The sequence below is a fragment of the Xiphias gladius genome, chromosome 18, assembly GCF_016859285.1.
Source record: "Xiphias gladius isolate SHS-SW01 ecotype Sanya breed wild chromosome 18, ASM1685928v1, whole genome shotgun sequence".
Lineage (NCBI taxonomy): Eukaryota > Metazoa > Chordata > Actinopteri > Istiophoriformes > Xiphiidae > Xiphias > Xiphias gladius.
The window spans coordinates 13,141,732-13,157,146 of record NC_053417.1 but is presented as its reverse complement, the minus strand read 5'-3'; the positions used below and the strand labels follow the sequence as shown (position 1 = coordinate 13,157,146).

The following is a 15,415-nucleotide window of genomic DNA, read 5'->3' as shown; positions in this document are numbered from 1 at the left end:
CCTCAAATTCCAGCTTAGGGGAGCTAAACTCCCTCCAGGACCCCCGAGAAGTCTCATGTCTAGATAAAATGAGAATGAGTCAGCAAAGGTAGCACCATTTTAAAGGAGCAAATAGACTTAATGAGTATAAACAGCCACAACAGAAGGTTGACCTGAAGCAAGAGGTGTTGTCAAGCTTTTTCTAGTTTGCTTTTATCAAATAGCACAGAAATGAGAAGTGGTTTTAAAAAGCAGAGGAAAATTAAATATAAAACTATGAATTAGAATCAAGGTGATTTTCAGTTTAATGTGGGGGTTAGCAATGTGACATTTCATCATGGCCCAGATATTTGATACATTACTGGTTCAGTCATCTCTTTGAACAGCCCAGTATCTCTAGGGATTACATCCATTTTGCCAATATAGGACATCATGTGCCCTTTATGTAGTGAGGCTAAAGTAAGAGTGAGGACATTGGGGTGGTGGATGTGGGTGTTGCGTGTCCAGCTCATGCAGGAGACCCGAGTTTGTGTCCCATCACAGCCCTGCAGTTAATGTTTGCTTTTTCCCTAACTTTAACCCAGTGTTTTAGGTGCCTCAACCTAATCGTGCCGTAGCCATAGTTTATTTGCCATTACCACAATCGTTCCCTAACACCAATCATACTGTAGTTGCCATGTGCAGATAGAGAAAAATCTATCTAGTTTTGCAGAATCATACAATATCAATGTTCTTGTCTGGATTTCCTGCAATTCCTGTACATATATGAATTAAAGGTGTCAATTCACCCAAAGTACAAAAAGCTAATTTTCTCACCTTTGTTGTCTAGTCATTCAAATAGTTTGTTTAATTTGTTCAAGTCTTGAGATATCAAACTAAGATTCATTGCTAGCACACCAATACAATAGAAGTGAATGGAATTTTGCTTGAGATGCCAAAAAAAATTAAAAAAAGAAATCACTATCAGTGTGTTATTCCAGAAACAGTGTCCCATTACTGTCAACAGTTTATATTGGAACTACTTAATACCAAAGAAACCTGTAAAATCTGTTGACAGTGAGGTTTGTGGATTATCATGTGACAAGGACACTATTTATAGGAAGAGATGTTGTTTAACTTTTTAAAATTTTTTTTTTTTCCTTCTTTTCAACACTGTGAGCACCACATAGAAAAGTCATATATTTACACCATTCTACAGAAGTAGAACTTGTAGCTTCATTTTACACTAACTGTGTTCAACCTCCAGTCCTTGGCTAAACACATCAAGCAAAACTTAAGTTGCTTTCGTTTTCTTTAACTTCCTCTAGTGTGTTTATTGTCTCTTATGTTTCTATGAGGAAACTGGACAAGACACGCTGCTTTCTAAAGAAATTCATGCTCTGCTTTAAATAGTTAATTACTTTCGCCGTGTCTCCGGTGGTGTCTGGATGTGGATTTGGGGGGGGCGGCTTCTGTCTGAGTTCCTTTCTTTTTTTTCCAGTAGGGGCAGGCCTATATATTTTGCAGCTCATGTCTGAAAGGCTGGCTGCAAGCGCTAGGGGTGGGCTCTCGCTCTCTGATGGTTTTCCAGTGAGTATTTGTCAGGTCAGACTGTGCACCGCCCGGCGGTCTCCGCTCCTCTCCCCGGGTTATTTATTACCTCTCTCCCCCGCCGGCAGCGCTGCGGCTCCCGGGCTGCTGCCAACAACGGTGCAGAGGCGGGGGCCGCGTAAAGGGGGTTCCCGTCGGACGATGAGGAAGGACAGAATTCGAGCTTCAGTACATGGCAAAGTAACCGTCCTGGACATTTTCAGTAAACAGCCTTTGTGGTTTGCAGACTAAGGACGGATCTCACTAAGCCCGGCAGTGAACTGGTGCTTGGTTTATGTATAAGGCTCTTTATTTTTATTATTTTATTTTATCTTTTTCACGAGTGAAGCATTGTAAGGTTGGAAGTCACAAAGTATTACATTATCTCATACTATCAGCATTGGTGCTAAAATAATTAGTCAATTAATTGAATAGAAAATCAACAGAAAAGTAATCGCCAATGGTTTTAGTACTTGTTGGTGTACTTGATGACTTAATTATTTAAGTCATCAATAATAGTGCCAAACATTCACAGGTTCCAGCTTTTCAAATGCAACGACTCGCTTTTCTCTCTATAATTCTCTCTAATTCAAATATCTTTGATCTAAATGACTATTTTGTAGATGTCACCTTGGCATCTCAATTGCTGTGGTAATTGTTTACTTTTATTGACATTTTATAAGCTAAATGTATAATAGAAATAATAATCTATATTCAAAATACAACCATCCACGCAAGTCTTCAATATTACAGTATCTACATGTATTAATCTACATTTGATGACATCTAAATAAAGTACCTCTGTACTGCAAAAGAAAATGTAATTCCAAAAGACCAAATTTGTATTATTTAATCATGTATTATTTTTCTTCTTCTTGTTTTCAGTTTCACTGAGTTTTATAAACAGTTGTAGGCGGTAACCTTGTGCGTATGTAGACTGTATTAACAAACAGATGAAAACCTGTGTACCACAGTGCAGAAGTTCAATGCAAGATTTTTCCAATACACTTACAGCAATATGATTATGAGAGCCATCATTTCAGAGTCATACATACAGTTTGAATGTCCTCTAGAGAACATATCACCATATTGGTGACAGTGTCAAATACATTTGTCTGTCTGACATAACATTAATAACACATTAGAAAGGGACCAGGTCATGATGTATCTCAATATGAATTATATTTTCCACCTGAAAAGAAAAAAAGCCATCTAATTAACTAATGCCTGAGTTTAAAATGCCGATGGTTTAGGTGTCAGACCCTGAGAATATAAGGGTTAGGGTTTTGTGCAAAAGACTCTCCAGATTAATCACACTTGAACTGGCATTCAGAAATAGAGAGAGAAACTGTAAGAAGAGGCGCCAGTGTCACCATTGAGAGTAGCTTGTATTGTTGCGTTTTGAGTAACAGCATTGCCTTGTTGTCACTTGACTCGAATAAGTCATTCTGCTACGTCCATCACTCCTCCTTTTGTATATTTGAAGCCGCTGAATGCAGAGTTTACTTCTGTGGACGTTGTTAGCAGGCTTCCTGGGAAACAAAGGAGATCACTGACTGAAAAAGATGGCAACAAAAGGTAAATTATATCACTGCATCATAAAATAAAAAGCATTTAGCATTGCTGATTATCAGAGTATGGGGTGCACTTTTTCTTTTAGGGTTCATCAGTTTTCCTGTGAAATCTAAAATCACACCTATTCTATTTAAAAGTCATCGTCATATAAATATTAACCTAATCCATGCTTAACTGAAGTCTTGGACTAGAATTAAAAACTCTTCAATTGTGCCACGTGAGAACAGATAAGCAATATAAACAGACACAACTGGCTGTTGACATATCAAGATACCTGCTTACTGCAATATGGTTATATGCTGATATTGGGATTTCCTACTTCATTGTAAATTCAGGGGGTGTAAGAGCAGGTGTGGATTTTTCCTTGACATTTTTTCTGAGATGCACCGGACTCTTCTATGCTGTAGAAAAAGAAGGAAAGGTTATACGAGGTAGAAAGGTTAAACAAGGTTTCCCCATCACATGAAACATTTTCATGAAAAAGAGACAAAGGCTGATGGAAAAATCGACTCAGTTAACACAAACCAATTTTTGAAGATGTGAAAGTTGAAGTGTCGTCACTGCACAAGTTTGGGGAACCCCTCCATGATGAGCTACCGAGAATGAGTCACGATCAGGGACAGGGTGTGGGTGTAGGAGTGGGCATGGGTGTCCCCTTTATGACTAGTTTCATCAGGGCTCTCCCGATGGTGCAACCTCCAGCGCCAACGCACGCATCAACAAGGTTTCCATCGAGACATTTCAATGTGGTGAGGGCCGGTTTGATAAAGAGACAATCAAAGAGCTTCTCATCTGAAATGCAGTGTTCCACTTCCTAGAAACGGCTTTGTAAACATACACCATAAATGTCAGCAGTTCATGATTTATGTCAGTGCTGCTGTTCAGTGTTCTCGCCAACATGTGGGCAGTGACATTATTGTTTAGTTGAAAAATGTTGCCTTTTGGATTTCATTTCTTTAGGCTGTGGTAATGGGTAGCTTTTGGATAAGTGATGCCAGGTCACCCTTTTTCTTCTTTAGCTGTGATTTTAAAATCTGTTTTTGTCTCTTCCTATTCCACAAACCCACTATTTCCATTACCTTCCCTTCAGACATCACAGCTCCTCGGCTCCAAAAGGAATAATGTCAATCTACGGTCCGTCATCATCTTTGGTGACATAGCTGGCGTGTGTTTTTGTAAATGTCTGCCGTGTGTTTTTGCCTGCCTGGTCTTGGCTGTGGGCAGAGTACCGGGCCTGGCCAGGCTGTGGTCTCTGGCCTTGCCGTGCACTGCTTCCGCCTGCGGTGTGGTGAGCCTCCTTCCTGTGTAAGTCAGAGGCAGTTTGGACTGATTTATAGGCCCCTGACACACAGCGCTTTGGACCACACCTCTGCTGCTGGAATGGCTATTCCATGTGTCGGTGGTGGATCCACCTGGGTGGTTCTCCACTGATGGGGGTCAGATGTGGTCCTGCTCACGAGCTCCAGGAGCTCAGGGGAACATGCCCTGTAGACAGTGTGGAGAGAAAGTGCTTTCAGAAAATGTGCTTCCACATTTAGGAGGTTTTACTCCAGTTAGGGAAACAAGCTTTCAGCAGTAGTTACACATATGATCTGCTGTTTTGAAATTTTCTATGCCTATACTTGCTCGTAACCCAAAATTAAATGAAAATGCAATTCAAAGAACGTAAGATCAAGGTTATGTTTTGGTTAGCGTAAAAGTTAAAAAAATAAATAAACAACCTTCTTCAAAAAAAGTTGCCTTTAGGCTAAAACAGTCTGCTAAACCACAAAAGCACATTAAGATGAAATTGTTGGTCATAGTTAAATAAGACAAACTTATCTGCTCAGAGTAACTTCATTCACACGCGAGTCAAAAGCAAGTCTCCACCGACCGACCATTTTACCACTTCAAACTTAAACATGTCGCTGCTTTGTAATGTCTGAGCATACAATATCACACCAACTGCTTCTGTAGTTTATGTAGTTATAAACATGCTAAGGTTAACACTGACGGCAGTTGTTTATCAACAGGTTTCAAAGAGCTGTGCTGCACTTCTAAAAAAGAAAAAAACGCCCCAAAAAAACCCTAAAATATATAGCAGCTTTTACAAGTTTTGTGATGTTAAACTATAACTTTATGTAAAACATTTTGAAGATGGGTTTAACACTGACGGCTCCGTACACACATTTGAGCAGTTTCAGCGTGGCTCGCGAAAGCAGCCGCAGCAGGTGAGTGGTTTCGTGAGAGGGGGCAAGTTGGTTTCACTGTAGGTGGAGTACAACAAATAGATGGTTGAATTTAGACCCAGGAGGAGAACATAACACCCCCAGTGTGCAGACCTGTGGCTGATGTCATGGGTAGATCTGGTGGCCTGTGTCATGTGCAGTCTTAAGCCATCTCTTTGTGAATGTTCATTGGTAAAGGCCTGTTTCAAGACTGTTTTTTTTTTTTCATAAATTGTAAGTTATCAAGTCATTATTGTACATATTTAGAAACTATTGGCCTGAAAGGCAAAAACCCAATTTAGGGCCGGTATATATATCTGGTCTTTATAAATTGTAAATATTTAAAATAAAATAAAAAAGAGCTGTGAGGAGTTTCAGGTTCAGCTGCATGGGTGGAAATGACGGTTCACTTCCTGACTAATGATGGTTCCTCCATTTGAGCACCGAAGCGCCGTCCCTCGCAGCCCCCCCCCCCCCTCCTCTTTGTGGCTCTCGCCGAGCCTCCCCTGTTTAAATGGGCCAAGTTGAGAAGCGGCGGAGAGTGCAAATCTTGTTTGGTCTGAGTCTGTGAACTTCAGCGTGACTTCAACGACATACACAGGCGTTAAAAAAACAACTCTCTCCAAACTTTCAACTGTATATTAATGTTGCGCAAATACTACTCCGGGATACCAAGCCCGATGTGTTTAGCTTATGTTTCTGATGAGTGCCATATGCCACATTAGTGTAATTAGCCTAAACAGGAGAAATGCACTGTGATCAGTTTCTTTTTCAAGTGTCTTTATGGGCTGTTAAATTCTATCTTGGCCACACGTAAACTCCCCATAACTGATTCGATGTGCGTTGCTCGTATGCGATTGCACAGCCGATTCAAAAATTTGCCTCTTCTCCGTGAAAATTAAAGGGGGGAAAAACAACAACAACAATCTCTTACTTCTGATTTCCCCAGAGGCAGAGCAATAAGAGACATGACGTGTAGCTGCGACTGGCGCTGATCACCGTAGGCAACATTATGTCCGGGGCTCAGGGCTACCCAGCATGTCAGGTATTAACAGAGCGAGTGTGATTAGATGTGGGAGGTAGGATCTTTGAGGCTGGCGGAAAGCACTGCTGCCGCTGCGAGCTGGAAACTACTGAATGGGAATCTATCCGGCAACTTCAGCAGACCGCTGTCTCACGGCGACACGGGGGCTCTGCGTAAAAGCGAGCGGCGCGTCTCCAAGTCTGGGTCAGCCCAACTCACAGACGGAGAGGACGCTCAAGTTGGATCGGGCGGGCGGCTTTTCACTTGTTATCGGCGCTCGGCTCCCACTAACATGCCTGCCATCAAAAAGGAGAGGCTGGATGGAGACGACATGGCATTGACTGCCTTTAACCAGTCCGAATACCTGGCCCCTTTAAATGCCACCGCTATCCCCGTGGTGACCCCGCATCCGCCGCCCTACGACCACATTTTCGCCCATCACCGCGCGTACTTGGGGCTCCACGACTCGGCGCTGCATCACCAGCATCTCCACCATCACACGGACGACTTAATGCTGGAGAGGTTCTCCTCCATCCCCGACTTTCAGCCCTTCTTCGACAACGGGGAGCCGTGCATCGAGGTGGAGTGCGGGGAAAACAAGGCTTTGCTTTATATCAATAAACTGTGTCAAGGTAGTAAAGGACCTTCAATTAAATACAGGGGCGAGTGGCTCACCCCCAATGAGTTCCAGTTTGTCAGTGGACGAGAGACTGCCAAAGACTGGAAACGGAGTATAAGACACAAAGGTAAGAACAACCTCCGCTGTCCTCGCGGTTCGTGGGTAGAGAGGGACATTTTACCATTAATTAAACACTTTTTGGAAGAAATTCCGGGTCAAAAAACAGAACAAAAACTTGGGTCTCGTGGTTCGGTGCTGAGTTTTTGGAGTGAAAGGGTTACAGCAGCCAGTGCGTAAGGAGACAGATGAGACAGGGCGCGTACCCTCCACATACACTCGGAGGCTCTGACACGAGAGTTTGGGCTGCGATCGTACACCGAACCGGGGCATCTGGAGTACACTGCAACGGAACTGAGGTGAAAAGTTGGACATAGGTAATTCAATGTGTGGCAGTTCAAATTGTTCCCCCCCCCCTCTCCTCATTATGTGATGAATCGTTCCGTTTAGTGAAGTTGCACTTGTGCATGGGTGTTGACACTTTTATGCATCGTATGTTAGGTTTGAGAGAGATTCGGAAAATTAGCGTTTTGTTTGACTATTCAACACTAAAGTCCGGTTTTAATGGGAAGATTTGCAACCGAATCAAGTTTTCAGCTAAATATTACGTGTACAGGCGCTTTTGTCCATAGACGCATTTTGTAGGTGTTTTTTTTTTTTTCAACGTTTCGGCACAACACTGAAAGCATCGATGCAATGATATTGTTCCGGTATTTCTTATGTTGACATTTATGTTGACAGTTTTTTTTTTTATCCAATAATCGCGCGCGCGCACCCCGTTACCACACACACTCAAGCACACACGAACTTATTCAAGCAGAGCTTACACGGGTTATGAGGTGTGTGTGTGTGTGTGTGTGGTGGTGGTGGTGGTGGTGTGGGGGGGGGGGGGGACGCCCCCAGATCAAAAATGATAGTCTGATACTTTAATATCCCGATTCCTATAGACAGATGACAGTAGGTTGCTGTCTCTGTCTCTCACCACACAGGACTTTGGGTAGAATTAGAGTTCGTGGCAAAAATGTAGAGAGATAAGTCAAGTTTGTCTGCAGGTACTGACTCCTCCAGTTATATACTGTGTTTATTGGATGATTTAAAAAAAAAAAAGAAAAGAAAAAAGAGATTTGTCTTGAAAACTTTGATTCCTGAGATGATGGACTGAAGAAACAGGCCCATTCCTCAAGTATGTTGATAAGTTGATAATATCTTATCACATGCATTGTCACGGAGGGGATGCATTTACTGGCTGGAGAACATCTTTGGTACACATTCCCTGAAAGTGTCTTTTGGTTTTTTTTTCCCAGGGAAAAGTCTCAAGACTCTCATGTCCAAAGGAATCTTACAGGTGCACCCTCCAATCTGTGATTGTCCTGGTTGTCGAATTTCATCTCCAGTGGTAAGGACATTTCATCTTCTGTCTTACTGGTGTTACTGCTGCACTCCCTTTCTCTACTTGTGTAAATGTGGTAACTAGTAGAAGCTACTTGGGAAATGTAGTTTTTATTTGACTTGAGGACAACTTCTTTGCAGTGGAAATGTAGGGTCAAAAGATGCTGGATTGATAAGTGTGGTGGTCAGGAATTCTCATTGATGAAGGTTGTAACTTGTCAAAGAGCACAATGCATGCAGACATTGCTGGGAGATCAATTAATATGCTACAAATATTTGTGTTAAAAGACTAGATATTGCCTGGTATTTGGTCTGGCAATATTGTGATAAAGCCTTAAATTAGTATTTTATAGTTTAAGCAATACAAACGATTTTTTTATTTTCATTTTTCTTAAGTTAAATTAATGATGAATGTTTGCACCTGCTTGGCTGCTATATCAAGTAAAGGCAGTTTTATTTATGTAGCCCAAAATCGCAAATGTGTCTCCAAAGGGACAATCTGTACAGACCCTCATTTTTAATGCTTTGTTTTTCATTTTTTTCCCCTCATAAACCATATCAATAACCTATAATTTAATTTAATTTTAGCCTGTGTGAAAGCAAGACTAGGCACACTGATATTTCATTGCGATATTTGTGTCGTGTCACCCAGCTCTACATGCATGAAACAGTGGGTGAGTGTGTGTGTGTGTGTGTGTGTGTGTGTGTGTGTATGTGTGTGTCTTTGTGTGTGTGTCTGTGTGTGTTTTTATCACCACGAAGCGCATCTGTCGTCGCTCCCAAGCACTAATCTTGAGGGAAGGGTGTAAGAGGCTTAGTGAGCTACTGAGCGTGGCTACTGCTGATTATTGTGTGCGAGGCACGCAAGGCAAAGGCGGTTTAGATAAGCCGGAGGTGTTTGAGTGATACAGGTAAACTGGTGACATTTTTCACAGCCAAGAATGAAGACCTATACCCTAACACAGGATTCAGCCAAGACGAATTGCCTGAGAAGGTTGAGGGCAGTGAAAGCAGATAGTAGAAATGCTCATGTCTTATTTTTTACAGAAGGATTTGAGAATCTGAGCATGTTTGCTTGTGTTTAGGCCCATTACAGATATCAGAGTGATTGGCTTTTGGCTTGTAAGGGCTTGTACAGTTCCACTTCAATTATAGTTGTGACGGAGTAAAACTTTGTTATTGACGTAAGCAGGGATATGAGAGCCTTAAGGTTGTTGTTGTAGCCTTTTCTCCCTCTCTCCCTCTCTTCCTTTCCTTGTCTGGCGTTGAAGCCTGACGTCTAACGCACCAAGTGCATACCACCGTGACACCCATTCACACACACGCATCCACACACACAGGCTAAGTATGTTGGCAGTTCTGTGTGAGACGTTGAGGGTTAGGCAGAGGAGGGAAGGCAGCGGGACTTGTATGGCCTGTACTGGCGTCTCCCTCCCTCCCCTCTGACTCCCCTCAGGGCATGGTAGCCAGCACTGCCTCACCAATGAGCTCTCTCTCTCTCACACTCACACACACACACACACACACACACACACACACACACACACACACACACACACACACACACACACACACACACACACACACACACACACACACACACACACTCTCACACTCACACTCACACTCACACTCACACACACACTACATACCTGCCTACTGACACAAATTACCTCATGCAGACATTTATTTTTGAAAGTTTGACGGCTGAACTTTGAGTGATCTTGTTTCGCTATAGGCATGAGGCAAGCGATCATAAAAAAGTGCAGCAGCTGGTGGGAAGACATTTCACCTGCCTGTTCAGAACTTGTGGAAGTTAATTTGCTTTGTTGGCCCAGGCACAAGCTGTTTATAATGACACGACACAAACTGAACTGTTGTTACATTCAACAGTTTAGAATTTAAATATGATCATAATGATGTTTATCCACACTCTGAAATTAAATCAGTTTGTGATTGATACACTGTTAATGACTAGCTGTTAAGGTGTGCTACCTTTCTATTAAGCCTGTTATTATGTGATAATCAGGTGCTTAAATGATTTCTCTCTACTTTTATTTAACTATTATTAAAGTTACCCCTTGAAGTTGTTAGATGTGGTTTATTCTTTGGGTCAGGGACCGTACGTGTCATGTCTATGACATGTATAAAGTATAATAATCAAGATTATGTGTGCATGTTGAACTTAATTCTTAGCTCTGTATGTGTGTGTTTTTGTCTGTACATACATGTGTGTTTTTCAGTGTGCATGTCAGTGATTATTTGTCATTGTGATGGCTGGCTGACTTGCCTGCTTGCTGTGTGTGCATGTGTGTGTTCATTTGTGTGCGTGCACATGCGTGTCTCCTCCCGGGAGAGCTGGGCTTCCTCTGCTCTGTTATTTCAGCGGAACTGGCGGAGGCCGGGAGGAAATTACACTCCCCTCCTCCGGCTCGTAAAGACCTCCTCCAATCAAGGGCTCGTCTTGCAAAGTGGAATTTAACACACACACACACACACACACACACACACACACACACACACACACACACACACACACACACACACACACACACACACACACACTCTCTAACACATCTATGCATAAATACAGGCATACACACTTAAGCATTTAACTAATGTTGGCTTCGTAGATCAGCTACCTTCTGCACACTTCTTCTGTTGTATGTGTCGTTTGTGTGCGTGCTTGCATGCATGTTGCTCATGCTACGTTGCTATGGTAACACTGGAATCGGTCACTGGCCCAGAAGTGTGCAGAACTGTGATCACGTGGAGTGTATCTGTGCACTTTTGTGTGCATCTCTCTTTGTATTAGACAAATTAGAGATTAAGTGAGCCTCAAATGAGCTGTTCTCTCACTGTGGGTCTTAATCTTGCTGATAGAGATCAATACAAATTTGAATGTGTGTCAGACGTATAGAAATTAAGTAACCATTGCATACACATGTATGCGAAATCACTTTCATGCCCCTTGCCGTCTTTCTGTCTATTAATAATTCAGTTAAAATAAACAGTTTAATTTAGTTAATTAGCCATTAGCTTCCACTAGCGTCAATTTCAGCGAGATGCCAGCGATTGATAGAGCTGAATGTGTATGTGTGTGTGAGCTTCTTTAAGTGTTGCACATATTTTCACACTGAATGAGTGTATGTGTAGTATGTGTGTTTGGGTGTGGACCCTGTTAAAAGGTTGCTAATTTAAGTTGGAGCATCCGTCTATCAGCCAAATGTGGTTTATCACGACAAAGCCATATGTGATATTTCTAAAAAAACCCTCCTCCCAACATGGTGTGTGCGTGTTAGTGTCTGTGCGCTCACGTGCACAAAACCGTGTTTGCGTTTCTTTTTCGCCATGTGATTTCCTCTGATAGTTGCAGGTTTACCCTGCCACATCAGGCCTTTGCAGACAGTACTGTATTGTCATAGTTTTGCTTTCATACATTTATCAATACATTCAGACAAGCACACAGATAGTGAATATAAACCCATGAATACGAGGAAGTAAAAGTCATCAATGTTGTATGGTTATATATTCAGTTTTTGATTATTATTAAACTTTGTCAGCGATGTAGTTGTTAGAAAGTAGATAACTTTTGAGTTTGCTGATCATTATAATCTGTATACACTGTAGATGTAAACCAAGGTAAATATATAGAATTTTTTTTGGTTTGTGTTTATTTTTGTAACTCATTTTATTTATTACTAACATTGTTAGAGATGGATAACCTTACCTTTATGTGCCTTTATTCATCAAGTGTAGCTGTGTGTAAAGTTGTGTGTGATTTGTCTAAACCTCACCAAGGAGTATATGTAGTTAATTGTCCTAGTGTATTTAATGGACCTATTTCAAGTGTGTTGAACTTTAACACACTTAGTAATTGTCCGGTTCAAATTTTAGTCCTGTGGGGACCAAAACAACAGAAAACACGAGTTTAATTTGCCAACCACAATTGGTGCTCGCCTCCACTTCCCTTGTGTTTGCCAGGGAAGAGAACGACCCAGTCGTTACCTGTCTATAAAGCTCCCCTGTGGCGGCCTCGGCGGGCCTATCCAAACACTGAGAGAGAGACAGAGAGAAAATATTGGAGGAGGAAGGAGAGAGAGAAACAAGAGGGAAATGGGCGACCTAGAGGCGGACTGGCATGCTTGACTGCACCGCCACTGACCTCACAGCGCCGCCCAACTGCCCCCCCCCCACTCCTTCCCCTCCACATCACCGCCTCTCGCCCTCTGTGCACCTCACCCCCTCCCCTTTCTGCTCCCCCATCCCTCCCTCCTTGCCCTGTGCCGCTCCACTGGGCTGCAACTGCCCGCTCGGCTCAGCGCGTGGGGGCCAAGGGTGCTGGAGAGTGTGTGTGTGTCTGTGTGTGTGCGTGTGTGTTTGAAGGCGGGGGACTTGGTCGCATGCCTGTCTGCCCTACAGTGCTTTCTCACTTTTTTTTCTCTATCTCTCACACGGCCTTGAACAACCAAGTGTTGCCTGAAGTCTGTACATAAACCACACACATGCACACACAAAGTTATCTAGAATCGGATCAGATTTATTTTGCAAGTACATTTGCACCTATAGGAGTTTTGCTTGATAAGGTGTCTGATCTCATGGTTGGGGATACTCTCCATACTCATCTTTTGAGAAATGAAAAATCTGATTTGTTGAGTCGCATCTGTTGACAATGCAGATATTGTCCGATTTTATCTTTTCAGTATAAAAAAAAATAAATATATATATATATATATATATATATATATATATATATATTTGTGTTCATGTTATTTGCTTTTTACCAGCACCAAGGAGGTTATGTTTTCACCCATTTCTGTTGGTTTGTTTGTTTGTCAGCAGAATTATGCAAAAACTACAGAACCGATTTGCACCAAACTTGGTAGAGTGATGGGGCATGGGCCAGGGAAGAAAACATAAAATTTTGGTGCAGATCCAGTTAAATGGGCAGATCCATGATTTTATTTTTTATCACTTTCCTTAACATTGAAGATAGGGTATTTTTTGACATTTTCGTCAATATGTGGCCTTACTGGAGGTATGCTCTCTACTGAGTTGTGAATATTTTCGCTGCAAACCATGAACAAAAAGGCAAAAGTCCTTCACATATGTTCATGTGTACACTCCGTCATCTTTTCTTTAGTTTCAACTTGAAAACATGCCAGATCTAAGCTTTGAGCTTTAAGTTAATTGGATGTTGCAGGATATTTTACAAATATGCTCATGTGTTCCCTGTTTGTCACCACAAATAATGACATCATTATTGATAGGATCTTGTAAAAAGTAGGTGTTTTCCTATTACTTCCTAGAAACATGTTGAATATATACACAGACAGATTGAACAGATGACAAAGAAGCAGAAACTTAACTTTACCACTCATGTCAGCATAAGAGGAAAAAAATAACAGAGAAATAACCAGAAATAACAGAGAGAGCAGATGTAAGTTGCAGTAATTGTTACCAAAACAACGTTATATATATATATATATATATATATATATAGATAGATATAGATATATATATATATATATAGATAGATATAGATAGATAGATATAGATAGATATAGATATATTGTATCACTGGACAATGAATACAAATAAAGTGAATATCAATATACACATGTACAAATGAATGTGCTATTTCACAATAATATGAATATTGGGTTAAAAATTACCATATTTTACTGTGTAGATACTACCATATTGTGTGCTTTTAGTGAGTGTATGTTTGTGTGAGGGAGGAATGTGCTTATTCCTCTATCTCAGTAAATAAAAGTGTCTATATGACCATTATATTTTTATGCCAGAAGAGTTCAGCATGTTTCTAATTACATATCTGCAGTTTATTCACAGCCGGTCTTGATCTTTGCTGTTGTTGCAGATATTGCAGTAAGTGTGTTTACGTGCACACTAATAATTTGATTATAACCAGATTATGCAAATATAAAGCTTGTCAGTTCTTCTGTAGCCTGGACACTGTAATGTGCCTTTGTCTGATTTCTTTCACTGTTTTGATTTTGAACATGCACCAGAAAGGTCATTGAGTACGTTGGATGCAAATGGGTGTTTCTACACACAAACAGTGTCATGGCTGGTGGTGAAGAAAAGGAGAACATCAACATTATTTTGGGATGACAGCAAAACAGCTTTCATGTCACAACTAACAATAGATGTAATAGAGATTGTATTAAGGTGAATTCATCAAAGCAAAAACAATGAACACCAACTCAGTCTTTTAATTTTCTTCTTGCTTTGTGGTGCTAATGAGACATTTTCTACGGCAACTACAAATCCTGACAAACACTATCCTAACTATCAGACAAATCATATAAACTTTAATATTGGGTTACTGGGGAAATCTGCAAACCCTGTAAACACTTTAATCAAAATATTACTTTAATCTGATTATTCACAGTGATCTAGTTAGACCAGTCATGTTTGCATAACAAGCCATCTGAATTTGACTAAAGATTAAAAATTTATAGCCAAACATCTTTCATAGGTGCACCTTTAAAAATGTCAGGGTGGCTTTCTGTGCGGATGAGTCAGAGATAAGGAGGTGAGACTAAACAAAGTTAAGAATTTGTAATTTGTACTTTGTGATGAACTGGATCTCAGGCTCACACAAACACACAACAGACCAGTAGTTTGTTTTGGCCTTGTTTCAGAGCTCTTATGTGAGCGTGGTAATGACCGCTTCACCCCCCTCTCCCAACCTCCCCTCGCTCATTTTTTTCCCTCATTCCCCCTCCCCCTTTACCCCAGTGCTCGCGCCAAGTCGGCCCTCCATCCCGCCCACACACACACACACACATACACACGTACACACATGCTGCGAGGTAACGGCAGACAGGCGCGTGACTCATTAGGCATTCGTCCCCCAGGGAGATCGCTGGGGGGGCGTGCGAGGGAGAGAGAGCGCCGCAGCTGCAGGAATGTCACGGGCGGCTACCGCTGTGTGTGCGCGTGTATGTATTTTTTGTATGTATGCGTGTG

The 15,415-nt window shown here is 41.6% G+C and overlaps 1 protein-coding gene across 3 annotated transcripts in view; it reads left to right on the top strand.

The window, feature by feature from the left end:
* The first annotated feature begins 6,400 nt into the window (after positions 1-6,400).
* Positions 6,401-15,415, top strand: part of samd11 (sterile alpha motif domain containing 11) — a 50,780-nt gene continuing 41,765 nt past the window's right edge. Inside the window, exons 1-2 of one of the 3 annotated variants that reach the window (XM_040153126.1) lie at positions 6,401-7,100; positions 8,335-8,426. In XM_040153126.1, the coding sequence (XP_040009060.1) occupies positions 6,401-7,100; positions 8,335-8,426 (792 nt within the window). Of the gene's footprint in view, positions 7,101-7,324; positions 7,408-8,334; positions 8,427-15,415 lie in introns of those variants that run through there. The other 2 variants (XM_040153127.1, XM_040153128.1) reach the window with 2 other exon arrangements.